The sequence below is a fragment of the Ciconia boyciana genome, chromosome 18, assembly GCF_034638445.1.
Source record: "Ciconia boyciana chromosome 18, ASM3463844v1, whole genome shotgun sequence".
NCBI lineage: Eukaryota > Metazoa > Chordata > Aves > Ciconiiformes > Ciconiidae > Ciconia > Ciconia boyciana.
In genome coordinates this window covers 12279283-12296547 of record NC_132951.1, presented here as the reverse complement: position 1 = coordinate 12296547, position 17265 = coordinate 12279283, and the positions used below count along the sequence as shown (strand labels likewise).

General features: G+C 60.0%; 2 protein-coding genes across 3 annotated transcripts; one reads left to right on the top strand and one right to left on the bottom strand.

The window, feature by feature from the left end:
• Positions 1 to 45: 45 nt before the first annotated feature.
• Positions 46 to 6149, bottom strand: ENTPD8 (ectonucleoside triphosphate diphosphohydrolase 8). Its single transcript, XM_072883085.1, has 9 exons — positions 6030 to 6149; positions 5479 to 5596; positions 4259 to 4409; positions 3560 to 3719; positions 2796 to 3026; positions 1701 to 1964; positions 1177 to 1287; positions 888 to 1022; positions 46 to 237 (listed from the first exon to the last, which is right to left on the bottom strand). Exons 1-9 carry the CDS (start codon positions 6147 to 6149, stop codon positions 46 to 48), a joined length of 1482 nt encoding a protein of 493 aa, XP_072739186.1.
• Positions 6150 to 9855: 3706 nt separating this feature from the next.
• On the top strand, positions 9856 to 16103 carry LOC140661221 (ectonucleoside triphosphate diphosphohydrolase 8-like). Of its 2 annotated transcripts, none has more exons than XM_072883060.1 (10): positions 9856 to 9907; positions 10371 to 10508; positions 11183 to 11300; positions 11970 to 12120; positions 12661 to 12820; positions 12948 to 13178; positions 14161 to 14424; positions 14807 to 14917; positions 15234 to 15371; positions 15734 to 16103. In XM_072883060.1, exons 2-10 carry the CDS (start codon positions 10383 to 10385, stop codon positions 15941 to 15943), a joined length of 1509 nt encoding a protein of 502 aa, XP_072739161.1. In that variant the 5' UTR covers positions 9856 to 9907; positions 10371 to 10382; the 3' UTR covers positions 15944 to 16103. The 2 variants fall into 2 exon arrangements, with proteins under 2 accessions (XP_072739161.1, XP_072739162.1); XM_072883061.1 differs by having other exon boundaries at positions 9905 to 9937.
• The last annotated feature ends 1162 nt before the right edge of the window (positions 16104 to 17265 follow it).

The window sequence follows — 17265 nt, the reverse complement described above, 5'->3', positions numbered from 1 at the left end:
CTTCCCTGCCTGGTTTAGTGGGCAGGATGCCTCTAAGGCTGGGAGCTACTTGGTTTTCCAGAAACACTGGAGGAAAACGGCCACCAGGCCTGCCACTATGGCCAGCACAATGAAGGAGACAGCACCTGCCCACAGACTGGGCTGGTGCCCCTTGGCGTGTTCCAGGGCCTCCGTGGGGATCATGTTGGTGAAGTTCAGCATGAAGCCCAGCGTCCAGCCGATGTCCGTGTTTGCTGCCTGAGGTGAGAGAGCAGAGATCATCCAAAAGTGCCTCTCCCAGGCACAGGTAGCTTTGGTGCAAGGGACCGACGGGCACCTCTCCCATGGGCTGCCCCAGCTGTGATTTCACACGTGGACCTGGCTGTAGTGAACCTGATCTTACCAGCACCAGTTGCACAGAGAGCCTTCCTCTCCCCCCTTCCCAGGGCTAAAGGGCAGCTGAACATGGATGACTGCTCTGCTCCAGATGTGCCTCTGTGACCTGCACATGGTTTTGGAGCTGAGCTTTCCTCCTCCCCCATGATCCTTTACATTTGGTCATATTCTGGTTCAAATGGGTCATGGGGCCACCATCACCTCTCTGATGCTCAAGTCAATTCTGCCCAACATCAGAGACCAAAGTGGCCAAATCCTGCTCTGCACATCTCTGACCCCCTTAAAATTAGCTTAAGTTCACACCAGAGTAAGTGAGAAACAAGCTGGCATCAGAGGTTTGGGGGCAGGTAAGAGTGAAGCTGTGCTGGGATCACCGGGTAGCAGCCATGAGATGGGGACACATTTCTGGCACAGGGGATTCCAGTGATGCTGCTCCTGAACCTGTCTTCAGGCCAGGGCAAGGATGCGGCTGCAGCTGCCTGCCCGCTCCCACCGCCCCGCAGGGTGTTTACCTGCCGGCTGAAGTGGATGCTGCTCCATGTGTGCTCATTGAACTTGTAGCCATCGAGCAGCAGCGCCAAGATGTAAATCGCCACGGAGCAGTACGTGTGTAGGTACTTCTTCTCCTGTGGGAAGTTCTCCACCAGCTGTGGGGCCATCGGGGGACACGGTGCAACAGGGAATGAAACATGCTCAGAAACCCTCCCTGGTCCAGGGAACAGCAGGGCATGTGCTTCCTGGAGAGAGATTTGGGATGGGACAAGCGCAGGGGCTCCTTGCTGCCTTTCACAGGGCTCTCACCTCTGTCCAGTTCTTCTTGCAGAAGGTCTGGACCACGGATTTGACATCACTTAGAGACTGCTGGCCGGTCAGGTTCAGGAAGTGGAAGGCGTAGTAGAACCCAGCGAAGGCCTAGGGGATAAGGGGAGATGGTAAAAGCTGCATCTCCTTCCTCACCCAAAAAAAAGACCCAGGGCCCCCTCTTGCCTGGGGACAGAGTCCCATGGAATTCCCAGGGTTCTGCATCCAGCACCTACTTGATGGTCTACTAGAAGGTCTTGGAGCTGGTGGACAAGCCATGGGGCTGCTGCTTGCACTCTGAGCTAGCTCAGACTTGCTCCTTTGGACAGGGTCTTCCCATTTCCCTCAGGAAAGGCTGGGACATCGCAGGAGGCAGAAGCCACCTCCCAGCATAGGAGAAGAGGTTTGCAGATGGGACCAGCTCTAGGGCCCCCTCCCTCCCCACCCCTTCCCACAACCAGTAGCAGAGAAGACTCCCACGCTCTGTCCTCCCCCACCACAGCCACGGGACAGAGGCTCCTTACGAAGAACTGTCCCCGCACGGGTGGCTGATAAACCCCGTTGAACCCGCACGTCCTGTTGGCCCCACAGCTGAAGTTGAAGAGTTTCTGGACAGCGGTGCTGCACGCCGTCGGATCCCCCGTCCCCGTCACCGTGAGGACCCGTGCAGGGCTGGGTGTGCTCGGTGCACGGACACAGGGACTGTTGTAGAGGTCTGCTGTGGTGACATTCTCCTGGTATCCCTTGGGGTAGCAGGGGTGCGATATCTGCTGGGGAGACGGGCTGCCCTGGAGACAGCAGGAGCCATTAGCAGGGCTTGGCCTGGGATGCCAGTGAGACCCTACCCCACAGCCTATCCTGTGCTTAGACATTCCCAAAAAGCAGGATCTAGACCCTCGGAGGGTTTGAGAACAAGCAGGATCCATCCTTTGCATGACTAACCTGCCCACAGCTTTTGCCAGTCCTGCTGTCGGCCCCACCACTGAGCCATGCTGGGGTGACAATGCCACTGACAGCTTGTCCCTCCCCGCGGGGATGGCAACCTGCTCCCGAGGGCAGCGCGTGCTCTCTGCCTGCATGGAGAGCGTGTTGCTCTTGGCAGTCGTTCTGTCCCCACTGCATCTTGCAGGTCCTAGCCCAGAAAGGACCAAAGACGCATCCCACCTACACGCTCCCCAAGCATCTCCATCTCCCACAGCGCTTGGCTGTCTGCTCTGTCCGAGGTGAAACCGGAGGACACTGGTTAGTGGTGGAGCAGTGTGCGGGAGAGGATGTTGGGAATCCTCTCTCTGGGCAGAACTTGAGGAAGGGTGAGTGAATGAGGACAGGGAAGAACCTAAGGACACAACTGGGCTTGGGCAATGATAAAAAATGGCATTACATGTCAACATCTGGGAAGGAGGGAGCCCTGGCAGGGAACCACCATCACCTTAACCACCCAAATGAGATAATTTTTTGGTTCAGTAGATAAAATCTAAGCCTCTCCCAGGTTTTTGGATTTGTGAAAATTCCCAATTCCCTAATGCTTTTTCTGCAGGCATGGCCAAAATTTCTGGAAGGCATCTTTTATAGCAATGGAAAATGGTTAGGCAGATCCTGGTGACCAGTGGCTGCGGTACCTGATGGAGAGCTGCCAGCAGCATCTTCAAGGCCTGCGTCTGCCCATAGCAGAGGTAGCTGTGGGTATAGAGTGAGTAGTTGGTGCCATACAGCCTGAAGAAGACAGAGGTCTTCTTGTCCTCAATGGTGACTCCAGGCTGGAAGGTTATTTGTGTCGAGGCACCTCCAAGGTCCAGAGCTCCCAGAACCTCAGTGTCCCGTGGATGTTCCCATTTCTCTGCAAAGGAAAACTGGCCCCATAAGACAGCAAGTGTTAGTCTGAACTGGAGGAAGTCACAGTCCCTGTCCCTTCCCTCAAGGTTTTGGGGGCTGAGAAGCCCCTGAAGGACCTTCCACGTCCTGGCTCCCTGTTTAACCCCTTCCTGCCTACATCCTCCTTGACCCACATAGACCTCCATGTAGCACTATGGTCTGGCTCCTTGGCTGCTGCACGTCAGCTGGGATCCAGAGACTTTGAGGAGGGAAAGAGTAACACGTTCATCTGGGGTCTGATATTGCTGCATCCCTGTGATACCAAAATCCACCCATATGTAAGTGGAGAGCACAGGGCCAGGCTGAGCTGGACACAAAGACCCTTGATTCTGTTAATCACATCAGTGGAGTTGAATCTGCAGTTCACAGCCACAGGCTACATTTATTTGGGTGACTAGCGCCCTAAACTACATTTTTCTCTCCTCTGGAAATAAAGTAAGAAACCTGGGTGTAGCTCAGACAGGGATATATACACTGCTTACCCCCCTCTGCCCACTCCCCCAGCCCACACCTTGACGAGGGTCTCCAGCAGGTAGTTGACAGTGATCCAGCCAAAGGAGCCCTCCTCGTTCCCCGTGAGGATCTGAGCTCCGCGGAAGTCCACAGGGTACTCGCCAATGGCCTTGGCAACCTCGGCAAAGACCTGCTCGGCCTTGGTGCTGTTCTGCTCCCTGCCCAGGGAAGGAGATAAATACCGCGCGGTGGAGGAGGCAATGGCGAGGCAGCTTTCGGAGCAGGACTAACAGCAAGAGGCTGCTGCCTTCTGCAAAGGAGCGGGGCCGCTCAGAGACAGGGCACATCCCCAGCCATCGCTGCCCTGCCGGTGGGCTGGCTCCTGCAAGCTGCCAAACCCCTCAACTGGTGCACCGGGAGTCTCCCTAAAAATGCTGCCTGCGGGCTCTGCCTCTGCCTGCGGGAAGGTTAATGCAAGTCTGGCAAAGGAGGTTCATCCACCCCTGGGGCTGCTGCCAGGCTGCTGCTGCAGTCGGCTGGGGGGTTTCCCGTGGGCACGGCAAGCGGCTCTCTTGGACACCCCGGCGGACTGCAGACACGGGCGCTCTGCCCATCACCATGGCCTGCCCGGGCTGCAGCCCCCCGTACCCGCAGCCCCTGTGCCCCCAGCCCGTCCCAGCCCCCTGCACCGGCTGCTATGCAGAAACGCATGGTGGGGAAGGGGCCCGAGGTGCGCGGCTCCGGGCAGTGCCCGTACCTCAGCAGCCGCATGCCCGCTGTGGCCCCCAGGTAGGTGGGGGTCTCCCGCTGCTGCTCTGCCGGGACGATCTTCATGGCCCTGTCCAGGCAGGGCTTCAGGCTGGCTCCAGCCCCAGCCGGGTCGTCTGCGTAGCTGGAGATGCCGGGTCCTGCAAGAGAGCACCCCATGATGGAGCAAGCTCAGTGCCACCCCGGAGGGACACGGCAGCAGGGGACACGTCCACCCAGAAAGCCCCCAGGGGTTTTTCCCCACGTTCCCAGGCTAGTCGTGCCCTTGCCAAGGGTGTCCCTGGCAGGGCAGCGCCCAGAGCTGGTCTGCCTGGAGGCAGCACGCGCTATGGCCACGGCAGGCTGTGGGAGCAGGCAGCGGGCTCCTGCTCTGGATGGAGGGGGAGGGCTGCAGTGTGCGTCTTGTGATGCTGAGCACATGCTTAATGCCAGGGAGGCCAAACTGCCCGAACGTGGCCAGCCAGTCCTGCAGGACTCGGTCGGCAAACAAAGCAGTTCCTTATTTCCCTGGGGAAGGGGCAGGCTCTCCTTTTTGTCTCGCTGGGAGGGCTGATAACGCGCATGCAGAGGTGCCCTCTGCACAGCTTGCTTGACTTCCTATTTTTAGAGGCTGGCACTGGATCTGAGCACCCAGCATGGTCCTGCGGTGGGTAGGGACAGGCTCTGGGGTGGAAATATCACTATTTACCTTCCCCCAGGCATTGCATACCATTTTTGCCATTAGCCTATACGCCCTCTCTGTTACACTTTGCCCTCTGCCAGATGTTTGCAGTTAACCAGTAACTGCCACGCCACCGCCGCAGAGCCTGGATTTGAGGTTGAGGTGAGCTCTGAGCCCTCTCACCCCTGTCCAGGCACCTCTGCCCTGGCCTGGTGGCCTTTGCCAGTCCCAGCCCAGCTCCATGTACCACTTAGCTGACCCTACCTCCCCTCGCTAGCCTGGTCCTTTCCTCCAGAGAGACCAGTCCTTGTGCCAAAGCCAGACAGCACCTTTGCAGTAGGAATAAATGCCCCTTTGCATATTTATAAATGCCCAATAAATAAATGCCCTTTGGGGCATTTACCATTCACCATGCCTGGCATGAACCAACCAACTCGCCTTGGCGCTGCAGGACGGCCACCCTGACAAGCAGCGGGGCCGGCCAGCCCCAGCGTCCCCCAGCTGAGCAGGGGCAGGGGAGAGGGACAAGCACGTCCCAGCACACTCACCGGACACAGTGCAGGCCTCCACCTGGGAGACGATGCCGGTGCCGTTCTCCTTGTCCGCGGGCCACCGGTAGATGTAGAGAGCCGTGTGCGTGGAGCCGGCGTCAAACACCAGACCGTACTGGGGGAGGCAGAGGGGACACAGGGTGTCGGGGGGTGCAGGCCAGCTTCACCCGCCGCAGAGCAAGCGGAGCTCCAGGAGAGCCAGCAGAGCTCCTGGTGGGCAGGGGAACCTCGAGTGGCCAAATGAAGAGTATCACCAGAGCAGGGAAAGCCCTGTGGCACTGCAGTCACCAGCTGTGTCAGGGACAAGGCTCCATCGCAAGCCCTTTGAGCTGGCAGTGCTCTGCCATGAAAAGACTGTATGTGCTGTAGGGCCAGTCACAGTGACCAAACTCTGCCAGGCCCACCTGGCACGCCAGCCTGCGTGGGAGTTTGTCCCCATCTCAGTGACAAACAGCACAGCCTGCCTGAAACCTGGGGTCAACCCTATACAAAGGGGCAGCCAGCACCCAAGTGAGAGCGGGCAGCTGCGCTCCTCCCAAGGACCCTACCTTGGTGCTGGGAGGCAGAAACACATCCTTCACATTTACGACGCTCAGAATGAGGGCAATGATGCTGAAGACGCAGGTGGCTGCCAGGAGACCTGCAACGGCCTTGGCTTTGTAGTCCATTTCTCCTTCAACCTGCAAGAACAGCCCCAACCCCCAGCTCACACCTCTGCATTTGCAAGGCCAGTTTAGAAATGCATATCTCATGAATGAACATGGAACCTGTCAAGATGGGACTTTCCCCTTCCCTAACAAGGGCTTGAAGCCATTCTCCAGTGCATGGCTGCTCTTATGGGAGGCTCTTGGCAGTCTTGGGGCTGGGACACCCTCTCCTTCTGAGCACTCCCTCCCTGGGGGATTTTCAGATTGGCTTTTTCAGCCCTGCCTTCTCAACCACAGCCCTTCAGGCCCCTTTCTGCACACAGCCTGGACCACGTCCCTCTGCCTTGCTCCAACTACCGGCTGGGTGGCAGGTCAGCATCTCCCTTCCCAGCAGCATCACTGGGACAAGCACGGCAGTGGCTAACAGGAGTCCCAGACTGGGAGCAGGACCATGCCCTGGCAGGTTCCCAGTGTGGCCATCCTCTCCAGGGATGGATGCAGAGCTGCATCCCTCTGGCACCCACATGCTGCCATCGTACCCGGCACCCTCGCAAAACTGGTCCCACAAGACTTGGAACCATCAGGTCACATCTGTTGCCCCCAGGATGCCCTTGAGAGGGTCCTCTCTGCTCCAGGCAAGGGAACAGCATCTCCATCCACATGTCTCCTGCCTGGCCCAGCTCTCCTCAGCTCTTGGTGAGGCCACAGCAGGTAAGCAGACACGCAGGGATGGTGTCCTTGCCTGCAGGTGATCTCCAAGCCTCTCCTGCAGTCCCAAGGGCAGGCAGAAGGGCAGAGGCAGAAAGCTCCCACTGATCTGGGTACACACAGCCCTGTAGCCAAGCTGGCATGCCGACAGCAATAGCGTTGCACGGGCAGGCAAGGCCGGTGGGGAACGGAGGAGGTCCTGCGCCTCCCGCTTGTCCGGCCGGAGCTCAGCTCCCGGCAGAATCAGCCCTGAGCCATCAGTAAGAAATTGCAGCGGAGAAGCAAAGCCAAAGGCTCTGGTTCCCTGTAACGGCCTCAGCACACGGCAGCTGACACGTGCATGTGCTCAGCACCCCACGGCCAGTCCAGATGTGGTTTCCTACATGCACAGCTCTCCCTCCTCCTCCTGCACTGCCCTGCTCCGTGCCACCGGCCGCACAGGCAGTGTGCCTGCAGGGAGCCAGGCTGACTTCCATCCATGGTGTTAGGCTGCAAGCCAGACTCCAGCTGAGCGGTGGATGCCCCGAGAGCCCTGGCCATAGCCTAGAGAAGCGGTGTCACCCAACCAGTGCTTTGGGGTGGCACCTGGGGGCTGTCACTTGGCTATGCAATTCTCCTGGGAGTGCATAAAACCAGAGAAATTCCCTTGCCCTTTTGCCAGGCCAGGTCAGTGGCTTGAAAAGGAGAGGAAAGAGGCAAGGTCAAAGGAGATGCTGATTCCTGTTTTGGAGTCAGCATCTCCGGTGATGAACAAGGGTGACCAATCTCCTGTGTGACATGAGATGATGTATAATGACGGATAGCAGCTGTTCTCCTCTGGCACATGTCATGGGACATGGGACTACAGGAAACCCTTATCAGACCTTATCCTACAGCCAGGAGCCCTGCCCTGTATGGTGGCTATGGGCAGAGGAGATCATATGGAAACAGCCAATGAATTCCTGTATCATCACATCTCCAGTCCTATCAGCCCTGCTAGAGTTTGCCCAGATACAACTGTGTCGTTGGGACGTGGTTCCCCTGCTCCAGGTAACACAGCAGTGGCAAAGGTCCCCAGCCCAGCCCACATCCTAGAAAATCCTGTCCCAGGCACCGTGGGATGGAAAGATATGAAACGGTGATAAAAATTGCACTGTCCTGCATGTAGCAGCAAGTGGGAAATGAACTCCACCTGCTCTGGTGGGGAGTAATTTCCTTTTTGACTGGGCAGAAGGCAACATCCAAAGGCAGCACAGAGCCAGCGAGGCCTGGGGAGGAGAGCAGGGCATGGGGAGGGAGCCCAGCGGGTGGAAAACAAGGCGAGAGGCATGTAAGAAGCTGATCAATCTGCCCAGCCTTTCAGTGGCACCTGGGGGCTGGCCGGCACTGATACCCGCTACCGTATGTGGCAGGTTCAGCTGAGCAGCAGGGATGGGAAGGTGGCGGTGATGCCTCCAGAGCTAAAGAAGAGGCACGTTGCTGCACAGCACCGCATGGAGCACTGCCCGTCCATTTCAATGTGTGGAAAGTTCACAGCTGTGCACAGCACTTGGGCCATGGCTGCACTTGTTTGTGTAGGACTGGGCACACCGAAGTGCTCTATAAACACCCACGGGACGTCCCTCACCATGCACCGTCCCTCATGTGGAGGGAGCAGGGCCTCAACATTCAGAAGGAAAGGCTCAGAGGCATTGCTGGATCTAAACTGTTTCTCAGGAAAATGGGAAGCTGACTTCCCCACCATGCACATTTGGGATTTGAAAGTCAAAAGGGCTCTTAAGATTATAAGAGGGTGAATGTGCATGCTGGGAGCATCTTTGCCAGGCAGAGTGGGCCCCTCTCCCATCTCTCCCACCAGTGCTGGGGCTCAGCAGTGCCCTCCATGCCCCGTCCATGCCCCCTCCGTGCCCCTCCGCCCCCCATGCACCTCGTGGAGCCAGCAGCCGCCCCAGCCCTCTCCCTCCTGCTCCTCCAGCCTATGGAGCGTGTTTATCCCCAGCACCCGGCTCTGCTGCTGGCCAGGGTGCACCCAGGTCGGAGCCCACCCGCTGCCCCTCCGAGCACAGCTCCATCGAGGAGCACCCCGGCCCTCTCCCCTGCCCGTGGCTCACCCGGGCTGCTCCTGGCTGCTGCTCCTGGCACCGCTGCGCTCGCCCTGGTGTCAGCGCGTACCTGGAGTGCGGAGACCCGCTCCTGGGACAAAGGCTGCCCCAGTCCCTGGTATGGCCCTCCCCTTGGCCCCGGACCAGCAACCTGCCCAGGAAAGCACTTGTCCAGGAGGCAGCGGGGCTGAGGCTGGAGAGCCGGGGTGGAAATAGCTTCTGGCGTTAACCACTTCGCTGCTGGAGGAGTGGGTCTGCCTGGGAGACTCCACCCGTGGGGATGGTGTGGGTGCCTGCACTGCCTGATGGGGGCTCAGCAGCCGGGCAGCTTCCCACGAAGCTCACGACAAGCCCAGCCTGCACCTCTGCCCCTCGGGGAGCCTGCGAGCGGGCTGGCCCCAGGATGAAGGCAGTAGCTGAGGTCTGGGAGCCCCACAGACATCCCTGCCCCACACCTGCTGCATAAACACACTGCAAGGTAAAGCATGGGCCAAGCCTGCCACTCTGCACCCCTGCTGTCACTTGGCCCTGCTGTGCCCCACGCTGCCCCACTGCAGGCAGAGCCAGCCTGGCAGGGGGGCCCAAGACAGAAAAAGGAGGAACCTGGCAGGTGGAGACCCGTCCTCATGGCCGGGAACCCACCTCCATGGCCAGGAACTTGTCCCCACAGCCAGGGACCCGTCCCCCAGGCCAGGGACCCATCTGTCCCCATGGCCAGGGGCCCAACTCCGCAGCCAGGGTCCCGTCTGTCCCCACAGCCCGGGACCTGTCCCCACGGCCAGGGCCCCGTCTGTCCCCACGGCCGGGGACCTGTCCCCACGGCCAGGGTCCCCCTCCCCCGGGGCGGTGCAGGCCGCGGCGCGGCCCCGCTCCCCCCCGCTGCGCCGCCGGCAGCGCCGAGCTCCCGCCCCGGGCCGGCCGGGGCAGGAACCCGGACGTCCGAAGCCAGCACAGGCTTCGCTTTCGCTTTGCACCGCGCCGCGGGGCTGGGTGCGGGCAGAGCTGCGCGGGCAGCGCTGGGTGCGGGCAGAGCTGCGCGGGCAGGGCGGGCAGGGCCGGCAGCGCTGCCCCGCGGCCGTGCCCGGGGCGTAGGCAGAGGCGGCAGCGGGCTCTGCCCGGCGCGGTGCCCGGGAGGCCGGGGGAGCAGGGCTGCTGCCGGCACAGGAACGGCGGGGGCCGGCCGGGGCCGCGGCCACCCCCTCCCCGAGGGCCGGGCAGGAGGGAGGCTTCGCCCCTGCCCTTTCCCGGCGGGCGAGGTGCTCGTCGCGGGGCTCCGCCGTGCTGCCGGCCGAGGGCAGGCCGGTGCCCTCCACCGTGGCCGGGCTGCGCCCCGCGGCCAGCCGGGGGATGTGCGGCTCCCGAGCCGGGAGAAGGGGACCCAGGCGGAGCTGGAGAGACGGGGCGGGGGCGGGCGGGTTGGGGCTGCCCTTGCAAAGACCGTCCCTCCCCACAGCCCGGCACGGGGATGCAGAGGTGCCTGCACAGGGCGGTGGGCTGGAGCTTGGCCGCTGTGCTGGGAGTGCTGGGGGTGGCCGTCTTCCTCCTGGTCCTGACCCCGGCGAAGGATGCTGCCCTTCCTACGAGGAACAAAGTAGGTGCCCGCTGGGACCTGGGGAAGCCTGGGAATGACCACCTGCCCCTTCCCACCTCTCATCCGTCCATCAGCCCTGCCTTCCTCTCCGCTCGCAAGTCTTCCCATAACCAGCCCAGCTTTTCAGGGCTTAGCCTAATCCAGGTAGCACTGGGCAGATCAACCAGCGCCCCCAAACCATGGTCCTGGCTCCTTGCTGAGGATGGGAGAGAAGAGCAGCCCTCCTCCTGGGGCTGCTCCGTCTGCCACCCCAGACACTTTCTCTCCTCTGTTTTCAGATATCCAGGTCACCTGGTGGGTTTACATCTCTCTCCTGTTGCTTTCTGCTGGCTTTTGCAGACCGTTAAAAAACAGGGTTTGTGGATTTGGCACTCCCAAAGGCCTGGGAGCAGCTTTGGCAGCCTGAGCCCTTTGGGACATGCCTGGATGCCTCCCTGCTCTGCACATCACCCTGCTGACCTGCATGTCTTCCCTTTCTGACCTGTAACTCCCTCAAATGGCTAAATCAGGGGGTTTAGAGGTGGAGTGGGGCTGCTAAAGGGAGCTTGGACATGCAAACCTGTGGTGGTCACGTTGAGGCACGGAAAGCGAGAGCAGAAGCTCTCAAAAACCCCCGTGGCACTTGGTGCAGCCCCGAGCGTGCTGTGACCCCGTGTCCCCTCTGCCTCCCCCAGTACGGTCTGGTGTTTGACGCCGGCTCCACGCACACGGCTCTCTACATCTACCGGTGGCCTGCGGACAAGGAGAACGGCACCGGCATCGTCTCCCAGGTGGAGGCCTGCACTGTGTCTGGTGAGTGTGCTGGGACGTGTCCATCCCTCTCTCCCGGCCTCCTGGATCACTGTCCCAGACTCTCGCAGCATTGTTGCTGATCTGAGCCTTTCAGCCTGTGCTGGGCCAAAGGGAGATGGCCTGGTAGAAGAACTGAAGTAAGGTGTTAGGGGAGATAGTTTGCACCTTAGGGAGCCCTACAGTAACTGGGGGATCCAGGGGCGGGTAAGGAATTTGGCCCTTAGTTAGTACGGTTCCTGGAGCCAGGCCAGTCTTGCAGCCGGTGGTTGTACATCAATTCGCAGCTTGGGATGCTGGATGTGCAGAGTTTGCTCCTTCTCCCGTGCAACCACTTCCTCGGCTCTTCTTCCCACAACGTCTCTTCACAGCTTCTTTCATAGCGTGCAGCTTCGTGTTCCCACATGGCCTCCTAAAATCTCTGCAGAAGTCCCTAAACATTACTGTGTTTCTGCTGGTTTTTTGTATGCGGTTCCTAACTGCTCTTTGGGTCATCAGTTTTCATTTTGGTATCTGTACGGCACCAAACACAGCAGAGAATGGGACATCTCGGTATTGCCAAGGAGTTCCAGAGAGCTCCCCGGGCCTGGGGAATGGGTGGACGTGTCCCCTGCTGCCGTGTCCCTCCGGGGTGGCACTGAGCTTGCTCCATCATGGGGTGCTCTCTTGCAGGACCCGGCATCTCCAGCTACGCAGACGACCCGGCTGGGGCTGGAGCCAGCCTGAAGCCCTGCCTGGACAGGGCCATGAAGATCGTCCCGGCAGAGCAGCAGCGGGAGACCCCCACCTACCTGGGGGCCACAGCGGGCATGCGGCTGCTGAGGTACGGGCACTGCCCGGAGCCGCGCACCTCGGGCCCCTTCCCCACCATGCGTTTCTGCATAGCAGCCGGTGCAGGGGGCTGGGACGGGCTGGGGGCACAGGGGCTGCGGGTACGGGGGGCTGCAGCCCGGGCAGGCCATGGTGATGGGCAGAGCGCCCGTGTCTGCAGTCCGCCGGGGTGTCCAAGAGAGCCGCTTGCCGTGCCCACGGGGAAACCCCCCAGCCGACTGCAGCAGCAGCCTGGCAGCAGCCCCAGGGGTGGATGAACCTCCTTTGCCAGACTTGCATTAACCTTCCCGCAGGCAGAGGCAGAGCCCGCAGGCAGCATTTTTAGGGAGACTCCCGGTGCACCAGTTGAGGGGTTTGGCAGCTTGCAGGAGCCAGCCCACCGGCAGGGCAGCGATGGCTGGGGATGTGCCCTGTCTCTGAGCGGCCCCGCTCCTTTGCAGAAGGCAGCAGCCTCTTGCTGTTAGTCCTGCTCCGAAAGCTGCCTCGCCATTGCCTCCTCCACCGCGCGGTATTTATCTCCTTCCCTGGGCAGGGAGCAGAACAGCACCAAGGCCGAGCAGGTCTTTGCCGAGGTTGCCAAGGCCATTGGCGAGTACCCTGTGGACTTCCACGGAGCTCAGATCCTCACGGGGAACGAGGAGGGCTCCTTTGGCTGGATCACTGTCAACTACCTGCTGGAGACCCTCGTCAAGGTGTGGGCTGGGGGAGTGGGCAGAGGGGGTCCCCCCTCTCTGCTGTGCTGCGGTCTGGGCTGGGAAGCCAATACCCCTGTGGCCGTCCTGTGCCGGGTCCCTGTGGGTAACTCCTGGTGCTGGGCAGTGCTCCTTCACAGGCGAGTGGACCCACCCACCAGCAGAGGATGTGGTCGGAGCTCTGGACCTCGGCGGGGCTTCAACCCAGATCACGTTCCTTCCTGGGACCACCATAGATGACAGCAGCACAAGAGTCCTCCTCAGGCTGTACGGGACCAACTACTCCATTTACACCCATAGCTACCTCTGCTACGGGCAAAAGCAAGCCCTGAAGATGCTGGTGGCATCCTTACACCAGGTAACTGCCTCCAGCCATGTGCTTCTCCGCTCCCGAGCCCTGATCTCACTATGTTGGGCAGGCAGCACCTGCTGGGTGTGACGGCCACTGGGCTCGGTGCCTTTGTGCAAACCCCAGTGAGGATGGTGGATACAACAGGGCCACCGTGGCAGGAGCCATCCCCAGGATGTCCCAACAGCAGGGCAGGATTGAGCCGAGATGGGGATGGACACCCCAAAGCAGGATGCCTGACCACAGGTGCTGCCAGGATGGTGGATGATGGCCCCTGCCCCAGGGCCATCTTGCCCATCCCCGTCCTGATGGAGGGGCTGTGTCAGCCCAGCCTCAGTCACAGGGGGCTGGAAGGACCCAGCCCTGGAGGGGGGAACCTGCTGGGTGCTGGGAGGTTGGGGAAGACCCAGCGAGATTTTTTAGCACCAGTATGGTAACCGATAAGTTGGTTTTATGGGTAGAAATCTGAACATGCTGGTCTTCAGCAGTAGGCGCTGGGCATGGGAGAGTGAAGGGAGGTGTTGTTGCTGCACAGGGGGCCCTCATGTCCATAGCTTGCCTGGCTCAACACCAGCTTGTGCTGGTTGGAATGGGCAAAGGACCACATCCAGAGCACGTTGTAAAGAGAAATCAGTGTCCATTTTATTTTTGCTTAAATGGCTTCTCAGCCTTGCCTCTCCCCTGAGTCTGGTGACCCTGCAAAGGAAGAGTGGGGACAAAATGGGTCCACGCTCAGCACAGGGTGCAAACCCCAAAGCCTTGGGCATGTGACCATCACTGTAGCTGATCCCTGACCACAGCACGGTCATGCCATGCTTGTACCCGTGATTCTGTGCCTGCACCCCATGGAGGAGACCCCATGGGTGGTGGGGGCGGCATGCTGGTGTCCTGCATCGGAGTGTGGGAACAGGTGCTGTCTCCGGGCTGTTTCTCTCCCTTCCATCCTCATCCTCAGTGCTGGGGCAATGCTAACGGCTCCCGCTCTCTCCAGGGCAGCCCATCTCCCCAGCAGATATCGCACCCCTGCTACCCCAAGGGATACCAGGAGAATGTCACCACAGCAGACCTCTACAACAGTCCCTGTGTCCGTGCACCGAGCACACCCAGCCCTGCACGGGTCCTCACGGTGACGGGGACGGGGGATCCGACGGCGTGCAGCACCGCTGTCCAGAAACTCTTCAACTTCAGCTGTGGGGCCAACAGGACGTGCGGGTTCAACGGGGTTTATCAGCCACCCGTGCGGGGACAGTTCTTCGTAAGGAGCCTCCGTCCCGTGGCTGTGGTGGGGGTGTGGGGTTTTGGGGCACCAGAGGCTGGCCACGACCCCAGGAAAATTGCTGTAGGAGAAAAGTCTGAATAGTGCCAGCCCTGAAAGCTGGGATGTGCCCGAGGCATAGAGGCGTGCAGGGTGCTCACCAGCGTGCCAGGCAGACCCAGACCTCTGTTGTCACAGCACCAATCTCTTTCGGTGTGGGGAGCAGTCCCAGGGCTCCCTCCCAGCGGGTCGGCAGGCGTCACCCTGCGGTGCTGAGAGGTGGCCTTAGGGACCCCTGCAGAGCACCCAGAGGGAGGGGCGGGGGGTGGCAGTGGCCTGGGTGCTTCACTAACCTGCCGCCTTTGGTCTTAAACACCCACAGGCCTTTTCGGGGCTTTATCACAACCTTCACTTTCTGAACCTGACCGGAGGGCAGTCCCTGAGCTCGGTCAATGCCACCATCGTGCAGTTCTGCGCCAGCAGCTGGGAGAAGGTGAGATCCTGCCTGGGAGAAGATGCCAGTCCCTGCCCACATTTCGCCTGGGTGCTGGGCAGCCTGAGGGCTCATCCGCAGCCCATCCTCTGCTGCACCAAGGCAGCTGGAGGGAGCTGGGAGGAGCACAAAGACCTCTGGACAGGGAGAGAGATGGGAAAGCAGCCTGCAGCCTCCCGGGTCCTCCTTGCTCCCCAAGCCCAGGCACTCCTGGGTCCTTCCTCCCAGCTGCACTGTGAGGCTCTTCCCCGCAGTGTGGGTGCACCGAGCACTGCTCCGTGCTGGCAGCCCCCACCCTGCTCTTCCACCTCTGCAGGTGCAGAAGGAGTTCCCCACCATGAACAGGACCCACCTCCGTGATGCCTGTGCAGCCAGCTCCTACGCCCTCGCCCTTCTCCTGGAAGGCTACAAATTCAACCACACGACATGGCTTAACATCCACTTTGTCCGGCAGGTGGGAAAGTGCCCAGCAGCCCCCAGTTTCCACACTTTGTGCTGTGAAATGGCTCGCTCCCATCCTGCCGCTGCCCCTGCCCTGCCTGGATGGCGGAGCAGGGGATAATGGGGCAGCACAGTCCACCGTCCGTGCCCAGGGCAGCTCCTGAGTTGCCCTCACAGGCACCTGCTGGGACATCTGCCCTGGGCCATTTATGCTCTCCCCCAGCTTGTCTCACTAATGGGGTGTCTGCAGCCCAAGGTGTGCACAGATATGGTGGCTGTGGAGCAGCACCTGGGGGTGCAACAGCAAAGGTCTTCTCTAGCTCTCTGGCTTGCATGGTACTTTGCAGCCTTTCACATCCTTCTCTGTCTGCACAGGTCGCTAATGTAGACGTGGGCTGGACTCTGGGCTACATGCTCAATCTCACCAACATGATTCCCTCGGAGACTCCCCAGAGAGTCATAGGGCTCCAGAGAAGCAACTGGATAGCAGCCACGGTTTTACTGGCCATCATGCTCATCCTCATCTTCTGCCTGCTCACAGTCATATGCTGCCAGAAAAACTCCTTTGGTTATGAGAGTCTCTAGCAGCGCTGGCTCCAGAGGCTGCCAAAGCCACTTAGTCCTTCTGCGGTGCTTGTGCGAGGAGCTGCACACTGGGGAATCGCCCCCACGTGTCCAGGAGCTGTGAACTTGTAATGTGGGGCACCTGCGTCCTGGCCTGGTGAGCCGGAACAGGCACAGGCTTTAAAAAATCCTCCCCGTAGCTGTGTGCTGTCTGGTTTTCCTTTCCCCTCGCTGCTGGTTGGAGATGCTCTAGGATGGAGGGGATGGCCATGTGTGGCAGGGGCTCAGCACTGTGGGCGTGGGGACCGCAGTGATGTGGGGTGGCTGGAGATGGTGGGACCAGTGGATGAGGGAAGAGAAAAGGGGTGTCTGGCAGCAACGGATCATCACGAGGCTGGTTACAGTCTGCAGCAGATAGATACCTCATGTGGTGTGGATGTGTCCTGCCCCATCCCGGGACAAGAGCCTGCATTGCCCATGGCCACTGAGAGGCCACTGAGGGGGTGGTCAATCACTGGAACAGGCTTTCTAGAGAGGTGGTCAATGCCCCAAGCCTGTAGGGGTTTAAGAGGCATTTGGACAATGCTGTTAATACCATGCTTTAACTTTTGGTCAGTGCTGAATTGGTCAGACAGTTGGACTAGATGATCATTGTAGGTCCCTTCCAACTGAAAATATTCTATTCTATTCTATTCTATTCTATTCTATTCTATTCTATTCTATTCTATTCTATTCTATTCTATTCCATTCCATTCCATTCCATTCCATTCCATTCCATTCTGCACCAGCCAGAGGAGCAGTGGCAATGGGGCCATGGAGGGAAGCTGGCCCGGTGGACGGGACTCGGGCTCTGCCCAGGACTGGGAAGCCCTGTGAGGTGGGGGATGGCAGCAGCCCCCCTGCTCTCCTGCACGAGGTTCCTCTCTGGTCTGGCTGCACCCTGTGTCTGTGCCAGGCAGACATCTCACCCTCCCTTTCCAGCACACAGGGCGATTTGGGAATGCTGCTGGGACATGTCAGGGGCAGCTCCCGGGGGCCTCCCCTTACATTTTTGGGGAGTCCCACTGGCAGCCAGTGGATTGGTGAGGTGAGACCTCAGCTCTCAGAAGGAAAAGGCCTGTCCTCGTGCCCTGCTGGCTCGTCTCTGAGGTCTGGCAGATGCTGCGAGGTCTCCAGGGGCATCTCCCATAGCACTGAGCGATGTTGACTCTCCCCTGAGTCCCCGTCGTCATGACCAGCCCTTACCTGGGAGACGGAAACAATAAAATCATAAATGCTCAGGAGCAAAGTAACAGGCATTTCCCCATTTGCTGACTTTTACAATGTTTATTTGGGTGATGAGA